This window comes from Lucilia cuprina, chromosome 5, assembly GCF_022045245.1.
Source record: "Lucilia cuprina isolate Lc7/37 chromosome 5, ASM2204524v1, whole genome shotgun sequence".
NCBI lineage: Eukaryota > Metazoa > Arthropoda > Insecta > Diptera > Calliphoridae > Lucilia > Lucilia cuprina.
In genome coordinates, this window is record NC_060953.1 from 15,172,648 (window position 1) to 15,200,282 (window position 27,635).

Sequence of the window (27,635 nt, forward strand, 5' to 3'; positions counted from 1 at the left end):
ATTCACAACAATTCCTATATTGCCGTCAATGTTTATGTCATATAGTAGCATACATGCTAGCATTATCACAAATATTCTAGCCTGAGAAACACCACAGTTGTTGGGAAGAGGGCAAATATGATTGTATATTCTCACACTTGCTCCTGGAGGACCTCAAAATTTGAAAACTTTATTAAAGTCCATGTGTGCGGTAATATAGTCTAATGATTGATTCAAGATTAGAGGTAGTAAGCTTAAAATCTAAGTGTCCATATGTTCTTGATCTTCCGGATGAGTTATATTCATATGTAGGTTGTGCCATGTAGTGTTTAGAGCTACTGAAAAATTAGTTCTAAGATCTGATCCATAACCAATTACTTTTTAATTGAAGAGATCCGTATATAAAAATAGCACGTGGTATAGCTGTATATGCACATCCATTTAACTAGGTTGGGACTCAGTAGTAGGCGAATTTTGCTTTCTTGATTCTGATCAGTTCATAAACCGCGGCAAATTGAAGATTGGTATCTTGGTCTTTATTGCGAATATTACTAGTTCTATCTTGCGAGATTTACCCCTAGGACACTGTCTGTGGCCCAGTTATTTAGTAGCACCAAAGCATTAGAAATTATATCTCTAGTCACGTCTGGCAACATTCGTGAAACTAGAAATACAACATAGTATGCGTAATCAAAGACTTTTTCTATCTGCTGTAAAGTGGTGGAGAGATTACGCCGTCATATGATGTGCCTTATTCCAATTGCCTAAACTTAGCACAGTTACCAAGACTTGCAGTAATTATTTAAGATTTCAAAATAGTTACTAACCAGTTATTTATACATATAGATTAGCAAAAGCTTGTTGAACTGTAGAAGTATTTATGTTATTGAAGGCACCTTCTATGTGTAAGAAGGCTCCGATTGATATTTTTATAACTCCCAAAATCTCATGTAGACATGTTGATTAGTTGAAATCTGCGCTGAGCTTTTTAATCTGAAACAATCTTTTGCCAGCTTTGTACATGCTAAATACTGTGAAGCCAATGATTGATATGTTCATTTGCACTTTGTATCAGCAGGAGATCATGTCCTAGGAGATGATATTATCTTTGATTTTCGACAGAGTCCAACGAAATATGTATCCAATAGGATAACAAGCCGATGATTCCAGTCGACAAAGTATTGTCCTTTCTTTTAAAAATAGTTGGATTACATTGATCTGAAGCAAGAACGGCATCGTTTGAGAAGTATTAAAAAAATGGTCCACGAGAGAGGATAAAACTTATCTAGCAAGTGATTTATTCATTTCGTTTGCAATATTTTGAAACTAGCTATATCCAGTATGCTTTGCTACACTAAAAGCCAAATAAAGAAAAAAACCCGTTTAATAATATTAAAGATTCTAACTGTAATAGTTTTCCAGATGTATAATTTGTTACAATTCGGTAAATTTTTATAAAAAATTTAAAAATCTTATCGTTTCTTAGATAAACGAAATTTTATATTTGATTCATATAGGAAGTGTCAAAACATCTTGAAAATCCGACTGTTATTCTCAAAATTTTCATATGAATGTCAAAGTTCTTCATGTAGAATTTGAAAATCCGAGCTCTAATAGTTTCTGAGATATACGAATTTTTCTGAATTCATATCGGGACTCACAGTGAGCACTTTATTCTCAAAAATGTTTAGATATATAATAAAGTTCTTCTTGGGAAATTTAAAGAATCATGTTCTGTTAGTTTCCCAGATAAATTAAATTTTGTATTTAATTCATATGAGAGACAAACCACCCCCTACCCTTTGATAGTCCTTGTTCTGTGAATGTTGACATGAATATCAAAGTTCTTCAATTAAAATTTGCAGATTCTAATAGTTTCTCAGATATACGAATTTTTCTATTTAATTAAAATGGGGGCTCCAAGCCCCCCATGATGAAAGTTCGCTCCTTTTTCTGCAAAATGTTCAGATGAATATTGAAGTTCTTGGTGTAAAATTCGAAGAATTTATTTTAATTAGTTTCCCAGATAAACGAATTTTTGTATTTTATTAATATGGGAAGTGCCGCTCCCCTCATGTGAGTCCGTCAATTTATTTTCCAAAATGTTAACAAGGATGTTAAAGTTATTCGTGTAAATTTTTAAGATTCTAACTGTAAGAGTTTCCAAGATTATTGAATTTTTGTATTTCATTTATATGGGAGGTGACACGCCCCCTAATGGTAATCCGCCCACTTTTTGTCTTAAATAATCATATTGGCACTAAAGTCGCTACGACAACATTTCAGGACTCTAACTCTTATATTATCTCAAATATACGGAATTAATTTTCTTAATATGGGTGTGGCATCTCGCCCACTTGAAATTTCAAATTATAGGGGAACACACAGTGAATTTTAAGAAAATCGGTTCAGTAGTTTAGCCTCCTTTAAGATACAAACAAACATATATTGATTTTTATATATTTAGAATATAAATATTGCTCTTTTAGGGGTATTTTAGGGGTCTGATTAATAAGTGATGTCGTTGGAAGTAAGTTCTTACAAGTTATTAGAAAAAGTAGTAAGTATATTGCTTCTAATGCTTCATAGGCAAGAGAACTAATGACTTAGAAAGTATTTAAATAACACATTATTAGTAACACATTGTTAAACTACTTCTATGTAATCCAGACGTAAATAGTTAGTAGTCATTGATATGTATGTGGATAGGTAAGTACTCATTAATTAGTTTTTGCTGGGTATATATTATATATAGTTTAAAAATCTAATGAACCTCTATTTAGCAGCCAGGGTAAAACAGCATTCATATGCTTATGATAACGTTTATTGGTGAACATCAACAATTTAAAGGTGTCACCGTCATTAGTTTCACCCAAAAAATTATCAAATGTAGACATTTCGGAAGAGTCAACCAAAGCCACAGCCATTACACCTACAGCGGTAGCAAAACCTAAGGGGTTTGAAAAGAAAAACTTAATTATTTCAAGGATTTACTAAGTATATTAACTTACCCCAAATGCCATATTTATGCAACATTATATGAATATCCTTTAGTGAGGGCACTTTCTTGGTATACTTTAATAATTGAAGATTTTCAACAAGATTTTCATGATAATACTGTATCAAATGATCAAATTGTTTGATCTTAATATCAACTTGTAATGAAGATATTATAAAATATATTAAATCCTGGGCAGGAGAACCATATTTAGGAAAAGCATAATCCACAAAATAAGTGTCCATTAATTCACCATCTGGTGAGTATTGAAACATAATATTATTAGTCCATAAATCAGCATGATTGAGAACATTAAAATCATTTTCATCTATTTTAACAGCTTTGAAAATTTCATCCATTATAATGTTTAAGAGTTTTTCCTGCAAGTGATTTGATTAAGATACTTTAGAAAAGTTAATTTTAAGGAAAAACAGTTTTACCAACCACTTTCTCTTTATACAATTCAGGATTGTCATATAAATGTAAACATTTTAGCAGATATTTGATCATGCCCTCAAAGAACACACTCATTCCTTTACGTCCTATATCGTGATACGTAGCAGTTCTATAAATTTCTCCATATGATCCTATATTTTCTTTATGAACCGCTGATGCCGCATGCCACTGGGCTAGTTTCTTTAGTGTCATTTTAGCATGTTTCATATCTAGACAATCCAAACGATTGGCATTCTTAAAGCCACGCCTGCATAAATCTTCCAATAACAGATGTCCTTTCGCGGTGGGCAGTTTATAGTATTTAGCACCAAATTTTATGTGTTGTCCGACATTATGATAGAGTTTTTCAAAAGCTGGTATAAGTTGTTCATAGACCTTGGGTTCCTGACCAAAACAGTCCATACCCTTGACTAGCTCTTTGTAAAGTTTAGATTCATGTTCCGTTTTTAGCATAAAGAACTTGGTATCAGTGGAACTGTCTACAAAAGAGAGAGAGAGAGAGAGAGAGAAAGTAGAAATTATTTATTATATATTAAGGATCTTCATGTAAACTCTTAAAGAAAATACTTTTTGCACAGCACTAATAAATTTGAGTAATAATTTTGAATGTTGGTTATACTCTACACCACTATAGTGGGGAGGGTATTATACGTTTGTGCTGATGTTTGTAACATACAAAAATATTGGTCCAATTCCCACCTTAAAGTATACCGATCGATTCAGAATCATTTTTTGAGTCGATTAAGATATGTCCGTCCGTCCGTCTGTCCGGCTGGCCATGTAAAACTTGTGCGCAAGGTACAGGCCGAAATTTTGAAGATAATTTGATGAAATTTGGACCAAGCACAAATAAGTTTTACATAAGTATAAATGACACTGCAGATTTTCGGGCCTTATTTGACCCTAGCCCCCATAAAAACCCCCCTTCAAAAAATGTCTTAAACGTCTAAAATTGACTTGTAACCATTTGTATCACAATGAAACTCAACAGAACTAACTGTTATTTAAAAATATATCCTTTTCCAAAATTTCCCGAGGATCGGCCCATATTTGACCTATATAAAGCCTCATTTAGAAATTTTAGTTTTTTTTATCAATAAATTGCTTAAATATTTTGGAATAATATTCAACATAAAAGTTTTTTTATAAAAAGTGAAAATTTTAAAAATATACTCATGGTGTAGGGTATTATATGGTCGGTCATGACCGACTATACTTTACTACTTGTTATTTTATACAATTTTTTATCAACTTTAACTGACTACATCTAAAGCTCTATTTTCAAATACTTATTATGATAACGATTACTTTATACTTAACAATTATTAAAAAAATAGTTATCACCTTCCAATTCGATAAGAATTTCAATTCTTGTCATTATAGTTGAATAATTTTCACCAGGTGCCAGACCGGCATAAGCTTTAAATTCTTTAATTTCTTTAAAATTTTCTACATTTTCTTTTAAAACATTTTCGAATAATTTTGCTTCTACCCACGCCGGTACATTATTTGTATTATTTGCTATATCCGTCATACTTATTTGTTTGTTTGGATTTTCTTTTATTTATTTCTGTTTTAGAAAAGTTATTGTTTAGGACAACCAAACCAATGTTTAGCTATTAGACAACTAAAGAAAAACATTTAGATACATTTTTTCTCTACTATAAATATCAATGTATTTGATCGATTGCAAATGACTCATTCCTTCTAACTGTGAGAGTACATACTTGTACTCTTAAAGTGAGACTTATAGTTTTATCTGCTCTCACAAATAAACAATAATTGACAACATATGTATAATACGAGTAAGTACCGGCAACTTCTTATCAAATTGTTGAATTGTTGTTTACAATTTTGTCTTGAACCCAAATGTGTGTTAATTATACGCTACACCACTATAGTGGGGAGGGTATTATACGTTTGTGCTGATGTTTGTAATATACAAAAATATTCGTTTAATACCCACCTTAAAGTATACCGATCGATTCAGAATTATTTTTTGAGTCGTTTAAGACATGTCCGTCCGTCCGTCTGTCCGGCTGGCTGGCCATGTAAACCTTGTGCGCAAGGTACAGGCCGAAATTTTCAAGATAATTTGATGAAATTTGGACCAATCATGTTTTTTGGCACAGGGACGTATTCTATTGAAAATGGTTGAAATCGGTCCATACAACCGTATCTCCCGATTTGAACTTTTTATGACACAATTACGTCAAATATTCTATTATCTCTCTAAAAATTGGCACAAATAAGTTTTACATAAGTATAAATGACACGGCAGACTTTCGTAAGGATCAGCCCTTATTTGACCCTAGCCCCCATACAAACCCCCCTCAAAAAATGTCTTAAACGTCTAAAATTGACTTCGCAATGAAACTCAACAAAAATAACTGTTATTTAAAATTATATCCTTTTCCGAAATTTTCCGAGGATCGGCCCATATTTGACCTATATAAAGACTCATTTAGAAATTTTAGTTTTTTTTCAATAAATTCCTAAATACTTTGGAATTATGGTAATATTCAACATAAAAGTTTTTTTTTTCATAAAAAATAGAAATTTTAAAAATATACTCATCGTGTAGGGTATTATATGGTCAGCCAAGCCCGACTATACTTTCCTACTTGTTTTTATTTGTTGATAAGAATTTTATTTGAAGAGAACTTGATCAATAATTGAGAAGTAGAATATGTGAGCAATGTGCATTTTAATTTGAAATATTGAACAAACTGACTCTCTATTTTAATTTCAAGAGAATTTCTCTTAATCTAAAGACTGTTTCCAAACAAAAATTTACAATTTACTTTATTATAGAGAATTTTAAATTAATTGGGACGAACGACGAATTTTTCGGAACCAGTAGATATAGAACACACTAAAGAATATGAAAATACGCACAATCAGTGTGTATGACGAAATTCGTCACGAACTGTGCGATAAGTTTATTTTTATTTCTTACGCAGACGAACCACGAATTAATTGGAGAAATTTGTTTTAAGATCAATTCCCGAATTTTCTGAAATTTGGCGGTTATGAGTACAGTCAATGACAATACAATATTATATTCGAATATTAGAAATTATATTCGAAAATTCGAAGTTATGTTCGAAAAATTGTTGATGGTCTTAAAATAATCTCTGCGTCATAAAAACTAAAAATAAAATTTTTGAAAATTCGAACTTAAGTTCGAAAGATTTTTAGAGCCATTAAAACCAGTTCTGGTGGCCCGAATTGTTTGAAATTTGCCAGTTTGGAGTGCACTTGATGACACTACAATGCTATGTTGGAATTTTAAAAATTATGTTCGAAAATTCGAAGTAATGTTCGAAAAAATTTTGAAGCTGTTAAAATAATCTCAAAATTGGGATATTTACAAAAATATAATTTTAGTTCTATTCGAGGTCAATTTCTTACATTTTCTAATTTCGAAATAATGTTCGAATAAATTTTAAATCTGTTAAAATTATCTCAAAATCGTGGAGATTCACAAAAATATAATTTTTGTTCCTTTCGGTTATTTTTTCCAATTTCGAAAAAAACAAATTTTGAAACGAATTCGCAGTATGAATAATTTGATTGTATATACATATAATTGATATTTAATTTACATTACTATAGTGGATAGGGTATTATGAGTTTGTAACGATCAGGACAGGGATTTCTATGCAAATGCATATTTGTAATCAGTAACGCAAAATAACTTTTAACTAGTATTCTTTTCGATTTTGCTACAAAATGGCATCGATTTGTTATTGCCTATTTTTGCATATTTAGTTATAAATATATAAATTGCACACTTTGCTTTAAATTGCATATATTTTGCATATTTCTTAATTTTTCTAAAACAAATGATTTTGTTTTCTGTGTATTTCATATTTTTATAACATATTTAGATTTAACAACAAAATACTAGGTTCTATGAAATATTCAGTACATAAAGCAGTCCTTAAAAATGTGTATATTTGTTGTCAAAAACCTAAGATCTGAATATCTGTTAATATGTACCTTCACAGTGAAATATATGTTGGTGCATATTTTCCACATGTTTAGTGCATATTTTCCGATTTTTTAATGCATTTTAAAAGCGCTTATGTTTTGTTTTTTAGTGCATGAATATCCTTGCCCTGGTAATGATGTTTGTAACACCCAAAAATATTGGTCCTACATCTACCTTAAAGTATAACTTCCTAAATCGATTTAATCGAACCTCCCCGGAAATGAATTGATTTGATATAATTGTAATTGTCGATTTTTGTAATGATCGAGGCATACTGACCCCATCACCCATAAAAAGCCTCCTTAAGCAGAAGTCTTAAATGTAAATTCTTCATTAATAAACACTAGTATGTTTATAATACTCAAAAAAATTCGGTCCACAAATTATTGATTCGATAAAGCTATGTCCTTCTTTCCATCGGCTTAAACTTTGTGTGCATGCAACTGATCGAAAATTTCAAAATAATTTTTACAAATTATAACTGCGATATTTGGGTTTGTGCTTAAAGTATACCAATCTATGCAGAATCATTTTCTGAGTCGATTTAGCTATGTCCGTCCATCCGTCCGTACGTCCATCTGTCTGTCTGTCTGTCTGTCTGTCTGTCCATGTGAACCTTGTAAACAAACTACAGATCGCAATTTTGAAGATAATTCAATGAAATTTGGTACATGATCTTCTATTATTCCTACTTAACCCTCCAATAGGGCTTGTAAACCTTTACAACTCGCAGGTCGCAATTTTGGAGATAATTCAATGAAATTTCGCACATGATCTTTTATGGTACCGTAGATAAAGTCTATTAAAATATATAACATCGGTCCATTATTTCACCTAGCCCCCATACAACTGAACCCCCAAATAGGGCTTGTAACCCTTTTAATCAAACTACAGGTCGCAATTTTAGAGATAATTCAATGAAATTTGTCACAGGTTCATCCATGATACCGTGAATAAAGTTTATGAAAATGGTTACAACGATCCATTATTTCATCTAGCAACCATACAACTGAACTCGCCGAATATGGCTTTTAAGTTCATAATTATTTCTAATATACTCATATCTCGAAAAAAGCTGCAAAAATCAAGTTCTATACTAGACTTGATGACCCTCACGAATTCTATAATAATTGGTCCTCATATGACCCTAGCTCCTATAAAAAGCCCCCATCAAAATTTCACTTAAATGTCCACAATTTTATTAAACAAAAAACTGTTTAAGTATATATATCTGGGGCAAGGTACAAATCAACTTAAATGCTTTATTATGGCAACTAAATCACATTGTATTTTAGTAAAAGGTGTAGGGTATTATATGGTCGGCCTCGACCGACTTTAATTTTTTAATTGTTTAAAATTCTTAGGTGGATTTTGCACTTCGTAGAAATGCATACAAAAGTCTTTGTAACGATTGTTAATGTAATGAAGACATTTCGTATAATTCCTAAAAATTGCTAATTAAAAAAACAGGTTCAAGTTAAATGAAATTGAACTTAAAGTTTGTTTAACAGATAAATTAAATCTTTGACTTTAAAATATTACTAAATTTCACCTAACTTTATATATAACAAATTTAGGCTAAAAGCCCTCACATATTGTCGATTTGCTTATATTTGAATTTAGCCTTTAATCAAAATAAAATAACAAGACTGACAGCTGAAATTTTATCAGACAATTTATTTTATAAAAAAAATTAAAATGTGGCATTAGTGACTTTTAAACTGTCAGTCAAATGAATCAGATGTCGAAAATTAATTTATTTGAATGATTTTATTTTATTGCATCTCACTTCATTTACAATTTTAATAAAAAATTCGTGGAAAAAATAATAATTAAAGAAAGCTATGTCCGTCTGTCTGTCTGGTCTGGTCTGTCTGGTTTCAATTGGTAAATTATTTCAACTAGCCCCCATATACCCGGATCCGGATTTTTAGCTCATTATTCAAAATGTAGGCAAAACTATATAAATTTTAATGAAACTGTCACAATGATTGTGACTCATTTGAGGTCAAGGTCCACTTAAGAAAATAACTGGAAAGTTCATAATTGGCTAATAAACACTCCTATCACTAAATTCTTTCTTGTAACATTATAGTAGGTAAAATTCGAAACAGCATCTTGTGAATAATTTTTAAAATTATATATTTTTTTACGCCATTATTCTCTGAGCTTTGATATTGATGTTCACTTATTCCAAGAATTAAATGGGGATTTTTCTTTAAAATATGCTTTTGTGTGTTTATTAGTTTGATAATAAAGTTTTTTAAATTATCAGTAAATATGTATTAAAAATACCCGAAATATATTTCAGGCCACAACGAAATTTATATGCACTATAAGTAAATTTGTGTCAATGACTTATAAGTTCTAAATATCAATCGAAATCTTAAACATAAATAAATTTAAGATTAGAAAGAGTAATATTTAAAATATTTTTTGTTGTAAGTTTAGTTGATGATAGTTCGTATTACAATCTTTACTTTTAAATACGTCAGACATTGTTTGAAAATGAGAAAATAAATTCAAAACATGCAAAAACTATAATTGGACATGACCGACCATATAATACCCTACAATAATTACAAATATTAAATGCTGAACTCGACTAAAATTGAACTATTCTGAAATAGAACAGAACTAGAACTGAACTAGAACTGAACTAGAACTGAACTAGAACTGAACTAGAACTGAACTAGAACTGAACTAGAACTGAACTAGAACTGAACTAGAACTGAACTAGAACTGAACTAGAACTGAACTAGAACTGAACTAGAACTGAACTAGAACTGAACTAGAACTGAACTAGAACTGAACTAGAACTGAACTAGAACTGAACTAGAACTGAACTAAAACTGAACTAGAACTGAACTAAGACTGAACTGGAACTGAATTAGATCAATATTTTTGGGTGTTGTAAATATCAGCACAAACGCATGAGACCCTCCGCATATGGTGTAGGGTATAATTATTTTCCTTTATTTTTAAGAGCATTTAAGTCTTTTCCATCAACTTATGATCAGTATAAAATTGTACGAAGACAGGCAAACATTTTCAACAAGTGATCGCAATAAAATAAACAAAATAATGAAATCGATTTTAATACTAGTTGTGGGTCTTATGTTGACCTTAAATATAAATGCAGCAAGAGCAAATGAAGCTCAACCGGACGAATTAAAACTGCGCAATCAATTATTTGCCGACGTTTTTCTTCTAAAGGAAGGAGTAGATAATCTGCAAATTTCCGTAGAAGTCTTAAGTAAAAGGTTTGTGAAATACTTAAGGACTTGAAGAGATTTATATATTTACCAAATTAATTGAATTTTCAGATATACCAATCAAATGGAAATTCTTAAAAGTTTGCAAACCAAATTTCTTTTAGAGGATTCTAATGAAAGTGGTGACGTTTGTGATACAATCACTGGCATGTTTAATACTACCTTTAGAAAGTATAATGCCTTTGAAAGTCGTATAATGACAAAATTGGACGAGATACAAGATGAGCAGAGTATGCGTTTAGATGCGATATTGTTGAAGCAGAAATCAAATAGAAATTGTGGCTCTAGAAGCGATAGCTCTGCAGATGTGACGCTTATGTCCGAAACACTAACTGAACTAAGTGAAAAGATGAATACGTTTGAGAAAAAGTTTGCTAAATTGGAAACATTCGAGACACAATTGAATTTACAACAAAGCAAATTTGATAAATTTGTAGAAAATCAAATGAAAATTTTACAAGAAATCAATGAGAAATTGTCTAAAAATCAACAGCAATTTGATAAGTTCGGTCAAGAATTGACCAGTCTCAAAGAACTTAAGAATAATGTTAAACAAGTTATATCGAGTCCACGCCCCAAATTGCCCATGGAAGTGATTTTAGGTTTAAGTTCTGCCAATATAACATCATTGAGATAAGAAAACTTATAATCAAGTTTATTATATATGTATTTATGTGTGTGTATATATAGAATTAGGAATAAAGTGTATGTATATATAAATTAAATCTTCTACATATGCTCGTTTGTTTTTAATATAATTATTATTATAGAGTTTTTTAAGAAATAATTTTTTTAATAAATAAATTATTTTGATAACAAATATTCTTGCAAATGGAATACAAACTCAGAATGAATATTAAAGAATATTATACTCGGCTATGCTGAATTTTATATACCCTTCCTTAAATTATGTGTCGTAAATTTAAGGTAAATTTTAGAAAGCCTTCTCTTTTATTTACGGACTGATCTCTAAACAAGTTCGAGTGCTGATTTTATATCAAGTCGAATTTAATTACGATAGCTTTATTTATCAATGAATCGTAGTCATTCAAATGATTGTTGGAAGTGGACCTTATATGGGATCAAACATAGGCGTATGTTATAGAGTGATTTATATACAAAAAACATGTTTGTGTCGAGTTTTATCCAGGTGCATTTATTTCATAAGGGTTTTCAGAATTGGGCCTTATATAGAATATATGACCAATTTGTGAACCGATACAGATCTACTTTGGTAATATGATTTCTTTTATACATGCATAAGTTTGTGTTGATTCCGATACATTTCAGGGAGTTATTCAAGATAAATTTACATACAGTAATATACATCTATATATAGGAGCTTTAATGATGTTTAACAAGTTAGAGTGCTATACTCGGCCGAATCTTAAATACCCTCCACCAGCTACTTTTATATTAATACTGTTTTAATTGATCAAATATTTGTAGAAGTAAGTTTTCTCATTTTTAAATAAAAAAAACTTAGTAGTTAGACAGCTTAAATCTGTTACAATTGCAAGATTTATTGAACATTACAAACACCATTTTCTTTTATATATTTTATAGCGCCCTAAGATATGCTTTAGCGATATTTAATAATTTGCATATGTGTAAAAGATTTAAGAAAATTCAGAATATATAAAATATTGTTCTACACAAATCAATAAGGGCCGGTCACACAGGAAAACCTTTTTTTGGGAAACTTTTAATTTTGTGTATGAGAGAAATAGATGATTGATTTCACAATTTTTTCCTTATTTTTTCCTCACTTTGATAGTTTGTATTAAAATTTTTCGTTTTGGGGGAGAGGTTGAATTTCCCTTCCCCCTCTGGATCCGCGCCTGCTCTGTCATGAAAGTGGTGGTGGAGTGAATAAAAATAGAGATAGGTTCAGACAGACATATATTAACTGTATTTCGTGGTCCATAAGTTATTACCTGATATCGTAGAAAGATGTTGCTTATTTTCAATAAACACTAACTGTCAAAATTTGTATCCCTTTAGCTTCTATTGTGTGACCTTTCAACAGACAGGTAAAAAAAAACTAGTAGAGTTTATAAAACAAGTTTTCGTACAAAATTAGTTTTATAAACCATTGATAATTAATTTTAATAAATTATTATGAATAATTCTTGTATGTATACCTCATATTTATTTAATCTCTGTAAATTCCCTAGAACAATTTAGTCACAGCAAATATGTCAAAAAAACAAATATGAATGTATAGTCGGCCATGGTCGTTCAAATGATACAATACACTAGTGACTATGTTAAAAATATGGAATTTACTGTCGGTTTCTCTAAATGCGAAAAAAAAACATTTTCATTCTTACAAATATATTGAAAACAACAAATAAATTTAAAATTTTGTAATAAGAACGAAAATGTTGTTTCGATATTGTATTTTAACGTTCATTTAGATTTTTACAATTTGTTGACAAAAATAGGTCTTTTCTAACAGAGGTGTTATATGGGTTAATATCGGCCTTTCTTTACATGTTTTGGTAGAGATATTTACGTCTACTTTGAAGTTATTTATGCAACATGTCATGATGATATTCAAGTCATTTTCTAAAGGAGCATGCGCACAAGGTTCTGATAAACACAAAGACGAACAGAGGGACTTATAAAGTGATTCTGAGAATAACATAATCGACATTGAAGTTATTTATACAACATGCCATGTTGCATAAACCTTGAGTATGCACACAAGGTTTTGATAAACTCAAAGACGGACAGACGTACTCATAAAGTGATTCTGAGCATAACACTATCCCTACTAAAATGGTGTAGGGTATAAAAACATTATTATCAACTGCAAATAATATTAAAAATATTTTATTCAGATGCTTAGTATCAATTTTAAATTCAACTTGTAACCTTTAAAAATATAAAATCCCAATAATGAAATTGCAAATAATTTATTTAATTATCATTTCTAACATCTTTCTCGTTAAAAGTGATGAAATTTTAACAAATGAATTTACTTCATTGCAAAATAAATTATTTGCCGATGTTTACGATACAAAAGAGCGACTTGAACATTTAAAAACATCTGTGGATATTTTAAATAAAAGGTTTTTACATACATTTTACATTTTGATTAATATTTTATATTTTAGAAAATTTTGATTAACTTTTTACAGACATTTGCAACAGATCAATGGTTTAGAGGAAATAGTTGCTACATGTCATAAAAATGACACTGGCATTGAACCCATGCAATATAGCGAAGATGTGTGCGAAGATATAATATATTACTCTAATGAAACTCTTAGCAAATATGTACAGTTTAATGATAAACTTCTAACAAAATTAGCAGACAGTCATAGAAATCAAAGTCAACATTTATATGCAATTTTAAACAATCGAAATATACAGAATGAATGCCAAGTGAAAAATCCTCAATTAATTGCATCACCTACAGAAACTCTTTTAACTCAAATAGATATAAAAATCAATAATATTGATGAACAATTAAGTCATTTTGAATTTTTGGAAGAAAAGCTGACATTACAACAAAAGAAATTTCATGAATTTAATGAAAATCAAATGAAGTTATTAACAGAAATTAAAGACAAATTATTGAAAAATGAAGAAAAATTTGTAAAATATCAAAGAGAATTACCAGATATAAATAATTTTTCGAATAAAATACGTAATCTAGGAAGCTGGAGACACTGGCGATACCGACATACACCCAGGCAATAGAAATTATTTCAAATAAAAATTGTAAATAGTAAATGTTTACTTTATTTCAGTTTTAGGTTTAAAATGTTTTTTTTTTAAATATATTTTTCAAGCCCTCCATGGTGGTGGAGCTATATAAAGTATATATATTTTGGGTCTTTAGGAGTCCATTTAGTTAAATCTTTCTTCAGTTCCAGTTTTTTTTTCAGTTCTAGTTTAGTTCTAGTTCAGTTCTAGTTCAGTTCTAGTTTAGTTCTAGTTCAGTTCTAGTTCAGTTCTAGTTCAGTTCTAGTTCAGTTCTAGTTCAGTTCTAGTTCAGTTCTAGTTCAGTTCTAGTTCAGTTCTAGTTCAGTTCTAGTTCAGTTCTAGTTCAGTTCTAGTTCAGTTCTAGTTCAGTTCTAGTTCAGTTCTAGTTCAGTTCTAGTTCAGTTCTAGTTCAGTTCTAGTTCAGTTCTAGTTCAGTTCTAGTTCAGTTCTAGTTCAGTTCTAGTTCAGTTCTAGTTCAGTTCTAGTTCAGTTCTAGTTCAGTTCTAGTTCAGTTCTAGTTCAGTTCTAGTTCAGTTCTAGTTCAGTTCTAGTTCAGTTCTAGTTCAGTTCTAGTTCAGTTCTAGTTCAGTTCTAGTTCAGTTCTAGTTCAGTTCTAGTTCAGTTCTAGTTCAGTTCTAGTTCAGTTCTAGTTCAGTTCTAGTTCAGTTCTAGTTCAGTTCTAGTTCAGTTCTAGTTCAGTTCTAGTTCAGTTCTAGTTCAGTTCTAGTTCAGTTCTAGTTCAGTTCTAGTTCAGTTCTAGTTCAGTTCTAGTTCAGTTCTAGTTCAGTTCTAGTTCAGTTCTAGTTCAGTTCTAGTTCAGTTCTAGTTCAGTTCTAGTTCAGTTCTAGTTCAGTTCTAGTTCAGTTCTAGTTCAGTTCTAGTTCAGTTCTAGTTCAGTTCTAGTTCAGTTCTAGTTCAGTTCTAGTTCAGTTCTAGTTCAGTTCTAGTTCAGTTCTAGTTCAGTTCTAGTTCAGTTCTAGTTCAGTTCTAGTTCAGTTCTAGTTCAGTTCTAGTTCAGTTCTAGTTCAGTTCTAGTTCAGTTCTAGTTCAGTTCTAGTTCAGTTCTAGTTCAGTTCTAGTTCAGTTCTAGTTCAGTTCTAGTTCAGTTCTAGTTCAGTTCTAGTTCAGTTCTAGTTCAGTTCTAGTTCAGTTCTAGTTCAGTTCTAGTTCAGTTCTAGTTCAGTTCTAGTTCAGTTCTAGTTCAGTTCTAGTTCAGTTCTAGTTCAGTTCTAGTTCAGTCAGTTCTAGTTCAGTTCTAGTTCAGTTCTAGTTCAGTTCTAGTTCAGTTCTAGTTCAGTTCTAGTTCAGTTCTAGTTCAGTTCTAGTTCAGTTCTAGTTCAGTTTAGTTCAGTTCTAGTTCAGTTCTAGTTCAGTTCTAGTTCAGTTCTAGTTCAGTTCTAGTTCAGTTCTAGTTCAGTTCTAGTTCAGTTCTAGTTCAGTTCTAGTTCAGTTCTAGTTCAGTTCTAGTTCAGTTCTAGTTCAGTTCTAGTTCAGTTCTAGTTCAGTTCTAGTTCAGTTCTAGTTCAGTTCTAGTTCAGTTCTAGTTCAGTTCTAGTTCAGTTCTAGTTCAGTTCTAGTTCAGTTCTAGTTCAGTTCTAGTTCAGTTCTAGTTCAGTTCTAGTTCTAGTTCAGTTCTAGTTCAGTTCTAGTTCAGTTCTAGTTCAGTTCTAGTTCAGTTTCTAGTTTTTTTTCTGTTCAGTTCTAGTTCAGTTCTAGTTTAGTTCAGTTTCTAGTTCAGTTCTAGTTCAGTTCTAGTTCAGTTCTAGTTCAGTTCTAGTTCAGTTCTAGTTCAGTTCTAGTTCAGTTCTAGTTCAGTTCTAGTTCAGTTCTAGTTCAGTTCTAGTTCAGTTCTAGTTCAGTTCTAGTTCAGTTCTAGTTCAGTTCTAGTTCAGTTCTAGTTCAGTTCTAGTTCAGTTCTAGTTCAGTTTAGTTCAGTTTAGTTTAGTTAGGTTTAGTTTAGTTTAGTTTAGTTTAGTTTTAGTTTAGTTTAGTTTAGTTAGTTTTAGTTTAGTTTAGTTTAGTTTAGTTAGTTTAGTTCAGTTTTAGTTTAGTTTAGTTTAGTTTAGTTTAGTTTAGTTTAGTTTAGTTTAGTTTAGTTTAGTTTAGTTTAGTTTAGTTTAGTTTAGTTTAGTTTAGTTTAGTTTAGTTTAGTTTAGTTTAGTTTAGTTTAGTTTAGTTTAGTTTAGTTTAGTTTAGTTTAGTTTAGTTTAGTTTAGTTTAGTTTAGTTTAGTTTAGTTTAGTTTAGTTTAGTTTAGTTTAGTTTAGTTTAGTTTAGTTTAGTTTAGTTTAGTTTAGTTTAGTTTAGTTTAGTTTAGTTTAGTTTAGTTTAGTTTAGTTTAGTTTAGTTTAGTTTAGTTTAGTTTAGTTTAGTTTAGTTTAGTTTAGTTTAGTTTAGTTTAGTTTAGTTTAGTTTAGTTTAGTTTAGTTTAGTTTAGTTTAGTTTAGTTTAGTTTAGTTTAGTTTAGTTTAGTTTAGTTTAGTTTAGTTTAGTTTAGTTTAGTTTAGTTTAGTTTAGTTTAGTTTAGTTTAGTTTAGTTTAGTTTAGTTTAGTTTTATACAAGCATTATAACAATTTTATATATTTATTATATTTTTTCTTAACTTTACTGCATTAGATATAACATTTCATTTAACATTAAAAATTACTTAACCTAATGATAAGAATGTCGAGAATGATGCGTTCCATGATGCCCATGGCGACAATTTCCTGTTTCCCAACATCTCTGACGATAACTATCGTGTTCATTTTTACGAATGATATAATCATCTAAAGTTTTACTAGCTTCTTGTATTATGGGCAGTTGTTTTTCTAAATTTTCAAAATATTGATTCTGTGAATCTAATTTTGCATTAATTTCCGACATAATACTCGACATAATTTCAGAGTTTTTCTCCAGAACTTCTTCTTGCTTGTTCAGATTCTCTATTTTCATTTTTAAAATATCACACCTTTTAATATGTTTGTCTAATTTTTCTATAATATTAGTTATCCTATATTGTGTAGCAGGATTAATATCATTATTTATAGAACATTTTGTTGCAGTTTCAAGTATTTGGTTTATCGTTTTAGTTTTGTTCCAAAATAAATTGTCATTGATTTTAAGTAAATTTTCTGTGTCATTATTTAAATTTAATAATTTGTTATTAAAATTGTTGTAAAATTCTTGTATTTTTACATTTTGAGTAATTGGAATATCGGGAACATATTCTCTTTCATCTGTAGGGTCCATGGGCCAGTTACCAAATATTATATCAGCTTGTTGATTAAAACTATTGGAAGAAATTATATTTATACTCATTGAGATAGTATAAGAATTTCGAAATCTTACCCTTTATGCAATTGTTCAACTTCCGTGTCCAGTTGTGCCACTATTTCTTTGAGTGTAAATATTTGGTTGAAGAATTCTTTGTGATTCTCTTTCACATCCATATTTGTATTATTTTCTGTTTTGGCCAATTTAATATAACCAATAAAGGCTAAAATAAATATGAAATTTTTTAATTTTAAAAACATTTTTGTAGAATTAATCAAAGCTATTAGATTTCGCGTTTAAACTGATTTTTGTTTCATTTTGAAATTTTGATTATTTCAATGAATAAGACAGACATATAATTTCCATATGAAACCCTACAGAAAGTGTATATTTTTAAATATAATGCCACGCTTAAAGGCTCTGCATTTTAAATAAATATTTATTTAAACATTTATTTAAAAAAAAACAAGTAGGAAAGTATAGTCGGACATGGCCGACCTACACCATGAGTATATTTTTAAAATTTTTATTTTTCATGAAGAAACTTAATTCCAAAATATTTAAGCAATTTATTGATAAAAAAACAAAATTTTTTAAATGAGGCTTTATATAGGTCAAATATGGGCCGATTCTCGGTAAATTTGGGAAAAGGATATATTTTTAAATAACAGTTAGTATTGTTGAGTTTCATTGCGATACAAATGGTTACAAGTCAATTTTAGACGTTTAAGACATTTTTTGAAGGGGGGTTTGTATGGGGGCTAGGGTCAAATAAGGGCCGACATTACGAAAATCTGCAGTATCATTTATACTTATATAAAACTTATTTGTGCCAATTTTTAGAGATTTTTAGAGGTAATAGAATATTTGACGTAATTATGGCATAAAGGGGGCTAAGTGAAATAGTGGACCGATTTCAACCATTTTCAATAGTCTTCGTCTCTGTGCAAAAAAACATGTTTGGTACAAATCATCAAATTATCTTGAAAATTGCTGCCTGCACCTTGCGCATAAGGTTTACATGTACAGCCAGCCGGACGGACAGACGGACGAACATACGGACAGACGGACGGACGGACGGACGGACAGACGGACGGACAGACGGACAGACGGACAGACGGACAGACAGACAGACAGACGGACGGACAAACGGACGGACAGACGGCCATGTCTTAATCGACTCAAAAAATGATTTTTATTGGTATACTTTAAGGTGGGTATTGCACTAATATTTTTGTGTGTTACAAACATCAGCACAAACGTATAATACCCTCCCCACTTTAGTGTTGTAGGGTATTTAATAGTTGCATTTCATGCTTTAAAGTAATAATAAAAAAAATTTTATATTTATAACATCGCAAAAATTCCCATTTTATATGTACGCGTGTGTGTATTTAATGCTTATCTTCACAAATTATTTTTTATAATATTTTCTAATTAATATAAATATTGATAAGTAATACATTTATTATCATTTACATTTATAAATATATTTTATGTATGTGAGATTATTTTTATATACATATATGTATATGTATTATCAAGAGAATATAAAGAGAGTACACAACGGAAAATTATCAAGCACTAAGCTTGACTTTATTTATAATTCATTGGACTCAAGATGAGTTCTGCGAATGCGAATGAATTTTTACACTCAATGTTAAAAAAAATATAAAAATTCTTATTGTAAAACATTTATATTAGTTTATATAGAAAGAGAGAGCCTTAATTACTGAGATCCTATTTTTGGATCTTTTGTGCAGCCCGTTGGATCACCAAAACAGTTTAATTCACGTCAGAAAATAACTGGTTTGACTTTTAAATATTTGAAAATATTTTTCGGGGTGTTGCAGCATCTAATACTTTTTCCCGGCGAGTCTTTAGTGCTGGACAATTGCACAATATATGTGAGAGCCACAGAATCTGCATAGCTTCAATGTGTCGTTTCCTTTGATGGTATCTGAGGAAACAGTTTCCCGTCAGTAGTCCCGTTAGTATTCTGAGATCACTACTGCTTAGCGATAACAGCTTTTGGGATTTTCCTTTTAAAAGCGTGATTGAGCGCCTAGTCTGTCTAAGCCCTGTTGTTGCTTTCCAGTGGCGAGCTAATTCCGATTCTACCCACGATACGCATCTTTGTCTAACGTAGGCTTGTGGAATACCAAAGAATGGTTCAGGGCCGATTAGTGGGCGATAAGCGGCTCTAATTGCTGGGCCATCCGCCCGTTCGTTGCCCGTATGACCTTCATGGGCGGGTACCCAACATATCGATAATTTGTTGTGTTTATCCAGTTCGTTCAATGAGGACACACAGTCCATCACAATACATGACCTAACTTCATACGAAAGTAAGACCTTGAGTGCTGCTTAGCTGTCTACCATGATGTAAATTCTCAGACCCCTTAACCTTCTCCTCCAGCACTCTCTGGCACAGATGAAGATGGCGTAGAATTCCGCATGTAATATTGAGGGATATTTTCCCATGGAGATTGCCTTCTGGAAGTTAAGACCACAAATGCCTGCTCCAGTATTACCATTTGTATGTTTGAACCCGTCAGTGGAATCATACTTCATCAGCACTCAAAGGTACGGTCAAAAACCAGTGTTAGTGATCCACAATCATGGACGCGGATATATGGATCGTTTATGAATAATTTGAATATACTGGCGATTTCTGGTAGTCGAATTGCCTTACATGTCATTAATAACTATATTCAAAGGTGGCGAATAACTATATTCAAAGGTTGGCGAATAGCCCCAATGACATATGTAGGACAAGATCTCATGGCTCCTGTAATAGAGACGATAAAGTTTGTCCAGAGAAGCCCGAGTGGTGGCCTGGTCCACTTTTCAGCACCAGACTAAGGCAGTGTAATTCAGAATGGATATTATGAATTATGATATTGAAAGTCCATGAGATTATTTTCGGTCTTAAACCCCATGTATTACCAAAGAGTCTTCGACAGGCGTACAATGCCCTAAAGGCTTTGTTGATAGTGCTGGAAACATGGGAGCTTCAATTTAGGGTTTTGTCATGAATTATCCCTAAGTATTTATCCCTAAGTATTTTACTTCCTCAGAGAACTTAATAATATATCCGTTAAAAGTAGACTCAATAAGTCTCAGAGATCTGCGTCGTGTAAATGTGTTTTCGAATGCTCCTTGTATGTCTATAGAAGCACATAGAGCTATTTGCTAAGGATGAATTCAGTTCCAGTTCAGTTCTAGTTCAGTTCTAGTTCAGTTCTAGTTCAGTTCTAGTTCAGTTCTAGTTCAGTTCTAGTTCAGTTCTAGTTCAGTTCTAGTTCAGTTCTAGTTCAGTTCTAGTTCAGTTCTAGTTCAGTTCTAGTTCAGTTCTAGTTCAGTTCTAGTTCAGTTCTAGTTCAGTTCTAGTTCAGTTCTAGTTCAGTTCTAGTTCAGTTCTAGTTCAGTTCTAGTTCAGTTCTAGTTCAGTGCTAGATCAATTCTAGTTCAGTTCTAGTTCAGTTCTAGTTCAGTTCTAGTTCAGTTCTAGTTTAGTTCTAGTTCAGTTCTAGTTCAGTTCTAGTTCAGTTCTAGTTCAGTTTTGCTTCAGTTCTAGTTCAGTTCTAGTTCAGTTATAGTTCAGTTCTAGTTCAGTTCTAGTTCAGTTCTAGTTCAGTTCTCGATCAGTTTTGAATTGCAAAGAAATTCGATATTAAATATAAGATAATTTTATTTTAAAGAAAAAGATCACTGTTTTAAATATTCTTAATGGCTCACTGATCTGATGAGGATATAAGAGAATTAACAATAAGTCATACCATGTCTATTATTGAGATGATTAATAACATTATTTATAAGTATAAAAATATAAGTGTCCCGAATTACATTTACGCACATAATTATACGTGTTTTGTTATATTTAATGATTTGTCCATTTCGATTAATTTATATAGCACGCATTTATCTTTCGTACATCTTCTTTTGGATTTTTCTTTCCTAGCTTTTAAGTGTGATTCTACAGTTGCTGAAATATTTTTCATTTCATTTAAATGTTCATCATATTGCAGCAATGTTTTCTCTTGTGATAAAAGCTTAGCATTTATTTGATTAATTATGTTGTCCAAATCAGGTTTATTAGCATGTGTCATAATCGATGTATCATTTTCATCCGTCTTTTCAAATTGTTCAAATCTTTTTTCCAATACCTCTAACCTTTCAATATATTGATTGAACTTTTGCAAATTTTCCAATATATGTGCTTTAATTTTATGCAACTGTGCAGTATCATCATTGTTATTGCAGCCCTTACTGGCTTTTACATTCTGTAATATGGAATCCATTTTATCCAAATGTTTGTCATCATTATTATTGATAACTTTGTGAAAGTTTTGTTTTATTTTACGCAATTTATTATCAAGTTCATCGAAAAGTTCACTCGTATCACATTGATCTTCCTTAACAGCCTTGTGATCAACTTCAGTTCTGATCATATTAACCATATCTGTTTGCAAGTGTAATCTGTAGTAAAAATATTGAAAAATTTTAATAAATTTTTAAAAACGTATATAATGTTTTACTTATTGTGTAATGATTCTAGTTCATAATTAGCACTAATAAGTTTGCTTTTTAGTGAATTCATTTCACTGGCCACACCATTAAAAGTGGATTCAAATGTGTTGTGATCACCATCGCCATTTGCTTTCTGAAAATTGATGAACAATACGAAAAGAGTAATGGTTAAAGTACAAATGTTTGTCTGAATATGGAACTGCATCTTAAGATGTCTGGATCAGTTGTGTTACTGTTTATTATTTTTTTTTTTTTGATCTGTTGTCTTGATGAGTAAATAAATTTCTTATCAGTTTTTTGTTGTGTTTAAAAAGAGAAAACAAGAAATATGTATGTATGTTTCCAAAAGAGTGTATATGTTGTATTATACTATGCGATGATTTTTATACCCTACACCACTATAGTGGGAAGTGTATTACGCGTTTGTGCAAAAATATTGTTCCTAGCCATCTTTAAGTATATCAACATGTTCAGAATCACTTTCTGAGTCAAGTTAGCTATGTATGTCCGTCCGTCTGTCTGACTGACTGACTTTCTGTCCGTCTGTCTGTGTAAACCTTGTCCAAGTAAACCTTGTACGCAATTTTCAAGATAATTTGATGAAATTTGGTACATGCTCTTCTTTTGGTACAAGAACGAAAACAGTTAAATCGGTTCATCATTTCGCCTAGCTCCTATTGCGGGAGTTGGATTTGGTTTCCTTTTAAAAAGTGTTTGCAGGGATTTCAAATTCTGGGAAATTTCGAATAACGGCTTCGCCAAAATAAGCCTTTTCTGATAAATCCATTGACTTTCTGTCGCATTGCTCTTGGACATTGTGACACTTTTGAAATTGTCGTTATGACCATAGGCATTATGACACAATTTAGTGTTTTATAAGGTCTATGGTCATTATGACACACCACCGACGATGAAGCCATGTCCGCCCGTTCGTCTGTTTGTCTGTCTGCCTGTCCGTCTATATATCTATTTGTCTGTCTATCTGTGTGTCTGGCTTACTGCTCAATTCACTTAAATTATTTTTGGAAAATTGCAAATTGATTCAGTTTGCTTGGTATTAAAATTGGACAATATTGGTCTACGTCTAACTTCTATATAAAGTCTCCATCATAAAACTGGAGATCGTAACATTTCAAAACTGGCTATGGTTCATTCTTCTGTTTATCTATCTTTCTATTCATCTGTTATATACACGATAGAGTCGAAATGAATAATTTTTCAATTGGTTATTTGCGACGTTACTGATTAAAAAATTGTTTTTACAAAAGTGTAAAAAAGTGAAAAATTTCAATCAGATGCTGAGAGCAAGCTTTCAGATTTAGGCGCAATAATTAAAACACTCTTGCTTTACATGCATGAATATACATGAAGATTCCAAAAGTGCTCCTACATTCAATTATTGAGCTTATCTATTTCTACTTATGAATCGTTAAATTAAATTCACAAAGCGTATTTCATTTCTAGATCATGCATATAGTAAGTAATTTGGATTCAAAGCCCCGGTATATTTAATATAATCATGCTCCTTTCACAGCTCATGCAGCTGGTCTAATGTTAAAATAAATATTAAAGTTCTATCTTAAAAATATTTCACAATAAAATGTAAACCCAAAACTATCTATTAAAATTCCCACTGCCAGCTAACCAGCCATGCAGTATGCAACAACAGTAAGGAAAATAAAACCAGGAAAATTGCTTGGGGACAAATATTAGTAGAACAATATAAGTAAAACTACTTGTTGCATGATAAAAAAAAAATAAATTAAAATTGTGTCACACACAACAGTTGGCAAGAACTAGTTTAACACCATGTTTGTTTCGGTTATAAAATATTACTTTCTGTTTTTTTATTATTTTTCTAGAGAAAGTATTTTTTTAAGAAATAACTGAATGTTTTAATAAAAGTGAAAAGGAAAATTAATTAACTGAAATATTTCTCTTTTTAGAAATATGTTTCTAATTAACTTGTCGAAAATAAAACAAAAATTATTTTTAGTTTAATCATGTTCAACTTTTTATTTATCAAAAATAAACAAGTGAGGGTGTTATCCCATATACCCACCATCAAACCGAAGAGAACCTAGTATGAGATATGTGGTTAATAATTGACCGTTTTTCATAAATTTTTTTCAGATTAATTATGGTTCATACAAAACATCTTTAATTCAAATATCACTTCCCGATACTTTCCGCATGAAATTCGGTAGAAAGATTTATATTCCTATAAATGTTTCTCATATAGAATTTCATAACTGTTCACGTATTTTTAAGTTAGCAAAGATCGTTAAAGTAATTTTCTTATGGGCCGATGCTCAATGCATTTATATGGGGAGTAGGGTCTATTATATACCGATCTACATAAAGTTTAGTAGAGAGATTTTGGCTTCATTCATACTTATGTTTGTCGAATTTCATTACTATTTTTAAACCAGTTAAAGTCATTTTCTGAAGGGGGCCTAATATGTGGATAAGGTCAATCAAAATAGAGTGGTTTTGTATCATAAGAGACTTACCTATGTCAAATTTTATTATTATACTAGTATTTTTAAGCCAGTAATGAGTATTAAACAAATGTTCTGAAGGCAGCCTTATATGGGGGGTATGGTCAATTATGAACCGATCCTCATAAAATTTGGTATGAGGATCGGTACTTTTGAAACAGATGTGCCCATTAAACCTGTTTTTTGGGGTTCCACTTGTATGGGGGTAATCCGAAAACGTGAATCGATATTGCCACTTTCAATACCAAACAGTTTATAGATAATATTTGTGGAAAATTTTAATCATCTATCTTGTTCTGTTCGGACTCTATCGTGCTTTCAATAGACAGACAGACGGACATACATGACTAGATTGTCTTAAAATTTAATAAGGACCCAGAATATATATATACTTTTGTAGGTCTATAACCAATTTTTCAATGTGTTACAAACGGAATGACAAAATCAATAAATCCCCATTTTTGATTCTGGGTATAAAAACATCAAATCCCTCCCTGCGTATGAGTGATATTTTTATTTATTTAATTGTTTAATTCATCATACGTACTATGAAACTCTCCACAAGAAATAATTATAAAAGTACCCTATAAAAGTGTTTTTTTTATAGAAAAAACTAGCTAATACCCGATGTGCTTCGCTACCCTATCGAAATGAAATACATAATAATCAAAAAAAATAAAAAAATATTTATTTAGTTACTAAATTATAAAATTTTTTCTAAAGGTTTATTTTAATTTATTTTGGTGGCAATATATTTCATTTAACTTGTAAAATAATTCATTAATGATAAATTTACTTCTTACTTGCTAAAATTTAATATATACCTTTAGTCTTTAAGAATAATTCTTATTCTAATGCTTTGGGATATAAAATATTTTTTTACCCTCGAGAATAAATAAAAACACACTTAACGATTTTGAAAATTCTAACCACAATAGTTTTTAAGATTAACCATATGTTACATATGAGAGATGCCAAGCCAATTTCTATCTATTAATGAATAATTTGAATTATCTAACAGTTTTCAAGATATACGAAATTTTGTATTTAATTCATGTATGTGGTGCCAAGCCCCCCACTAAAATCCCGTCCGCTAAATGTTCACATGAATGTTAAAGTTATTCATATAAAATTTGAGGATTCTAGCTCTAATAGTTTCCTAGATAACTATTTTTGTTATTTAATTCATGTGGGGGCTTCAAGCTCCCCAGATTAAAGTTCGCCCTTTATCCTCAAAATGTTCAGATGAATATTAAAGTAATATAAGCAAAATTTGATAAATCTAGTTCTATATTTTCCTAGATAAACAATATTTTGTAATTTATTCTTAGTCCCCATTAAAAGTTCGCTCGTTATAATCCAAATTTTCTGATGAATGTAAAAATTCTTCAAGTAAAATTTAATGATTCTATCTCTAACAGATTCTCAGATATACGAATTTTTCTATTTCATTTATATGGGCGATGCAAACCCCCCTCAGATGAAAGTTTGCTCTTATTGAAGTTCTTGGTGCAAAATTTTAAGAATTTAGTTGTATAAGTTGTATAAGTTTCTAACTGTAATAGTTTCAAATATAAACGAATTTTTCTATTTAATTTATTTTTATCCTAAATAATCATATTGACACTAGAGTGGCTCCGACAAAATTTTAGGACTTTAACTGTCTCAAGATAAACGAATTTTTGTATTTATTACCCAAAATGATTACATAGATGTTGAAGTTATTTGTGCAAAAATTTAAGATTCTAACTGTTATAGTTTCCAAGATAAATGAATTTTTGTATTTAATTTATATGGGAGGTGCCACGCCCCCTAACGCTGGTCCGCCCACTTTTTATCCCATATAATCATATTGACATTAAAGTGTCTCCGACAAAATTCGAGCACTCTAACTGTTATATTAGATATCTCAAATATACGATTTTTTTATTTTCTTAATGTGGGCGTGGCTCTTTGCCCACTTGAAAATTCAAAATGAAAAGTAGCCTATTACCTATTCCAGACATACAGGAATATGCTGTGAAAATTTCAAGCAAATTGGTTCAGCCGTTTAGTAGTCTATAGCGTTCGGACATACAAACATACATTAATTTTTATATATATAGATGGTACTTTCAAAAGATACCTTTTGTATTTTCTATAATATTGAACATATAAGCATGATATTAAGCATATAGATCACGGATTAAGTGAGAACTTTTAAAAGGGTTTTTGGCAATTTTAATACCCTCCAGCACCATCAGTGGTGTATAACATCAAGAAATATTAATTTAATACCCAACAAAATATATATAATTTGTGTCCTTGTGAAATTCTAAGTCGTCTGTCTATGCAAAACACTCTCAGGTTAGAACTATCAAATTCAATCAAATTCATTGAAAATATTAATTGTTTTCCTAAGCAGTTTGGCATTAAAAATCAGCAAAATCGGTCCACAATTGCTCATAGCTCCCATATAAGGTCTACTTCGAAAATCACTTAAACGCGCATATTTTCTTAATTAATAAAGCAATTGGGGTAAAATTTTACATAGATTTATATGTATGCACATAAATCATTATACGAACTTTTTCAATTTGGTTCATAATTGGTCACAACTCCCATATAAGAGCATTTCCGAAAAATACTAATATTGATCATAATTCTGATTTATAGTCATCAACATTGCTTCGAAAATTACTTAAACGAATTTAGTTCATTATAAATATTGACGTCGGAATAATGCTCGACAGTATAATGTTTTTAAATACACAAAACTTTCTCCCCATTTTTTTTGGCATCTGTACGAGGTCCACAACCGAAACTCAATATAATTTTTTCTGGACCTAAGCAAAATTAGTTCCACACATACATAAATGTTAGTACTCTGATATAGCACTCTTATTTGTTTTTTCTAAAATGTTTAAAATGTTTTGTTTTTATTC

The 27,635-nt window shown here is 30.7% G+C and overlaps 5 protein-coding genes across 5 annotated transcripts; 2 read left to right on the forward strand and 3 right to left on the reverse strand.

The window, feature by feature from the left end:
• Positions 1-2,425: 2,425 nt before the first annotated feature.
• On the reverse strand, positions 2,426-5,062 carry LOC111688509. Its single transcript, XM_046951947.1, has 5 exons — positions 4,778-5,062; positions 3,422-3,912; positions 2,991-3,357; positions 2,697-2,929; positions 2,426-2,585 (listed from the first exon to the last, which is right to left on the reverse strand). Exons 1-4 carry the CDS (start codon positions 4,965-4,967, stop codon positions 2,736-2,738), a joined length of 1,242 nt encoding a protein of 413 aa, XP_046807903.1. The 5' UTR covers positions 4,968-5,062; the 3' UTR covers positions 2,426-2,585; positions 2,697-2,735.
• A 5,389-nt stretch (positions 5,063-10,451) lies between these two features.
• Positions 10,452-11,437, forward strand: LOC111688506. Its single transcript, XM_023451024.2, has 2 exons — positions 10,452-10,693; positions 10,757-11,437. Exons 1-2 carry the CDS (start codon positions 10,515-10,517, stop codon positions 11,340-11,342), a joined length of 765 nt encoding a protein of 254 aa, XP_023306792.2. The 5' UTR covers positions 10,452-10,514; the 3' UTR covers positions 11,343-11,437.
• Positions 11,438-13,566: 2,129 nt separating this feature from the next.
• LOC111688510 lies at positions 13,567-14,540 on the forward strand. The gene is made up of 2 exons (XM_023451029.2): positions 13,567-13,782; positions 13,852-14,540. Exons 1-2 carry the CDS (start codon positions 13,610-13,612, stop codon positions 14,414-14,416), a joined length of 738 nt encoding a protein of 245 aa, XP_023306797.2. The 5' UTR covers positions 13,567-13,609; the 3' UTR covers positions 14,417-14,540.
• A 2,451-nt stretch (positions 14,541-16,991) lies between these two features.
• LOC111682427 lies at positions 16,992-18,088 on the reverse strand. The gene is made up of 3 exons (XM_046952025.1): positions 18,056-18,088; positions 17,753-17,900; positions 16,992-17,693 (listed from the first exon to the last, which is right to left on the reverse strand). The coding sequence occupies exons 2-3, from the start codon at positions 17,851-17,853 to the stop codon at positions 17,075-17,077; spliced, it is 720 nt and encodes a 239-aa protein (XP_046807981.1). The 5' UTR covers positions 17,854-17,900; positions 18,056-18,088; the 3' UTR covers positions 16,992-17,074.
• Positions 18,089-21,351: 3,263 nt separating this feature from the next.
• Positions 21,352-22,448, reverse strand: LOC111682426 (protein MLP2-like). Its single transcript, XM_023444384.2, has 2 exons — positions 22,219-22,448; positions 21,352-22,159 (listed from the first exon to the last, which is right to left on the reverse strand). Exons 1-2 carry the CDS (start codon positions 22,413-22,415, stop codon positions 21,541-21,543), a joined length of 816 nt encoding a protein of 271 aa, XP_023300152.2. The 5' UTR covers positions 22,416-22,448; the 3' UTR covers positions 21,352-21,540.
• Between the last annotated feature and the right edge of the window lie 5,187 nt (positions 22,449-27,635).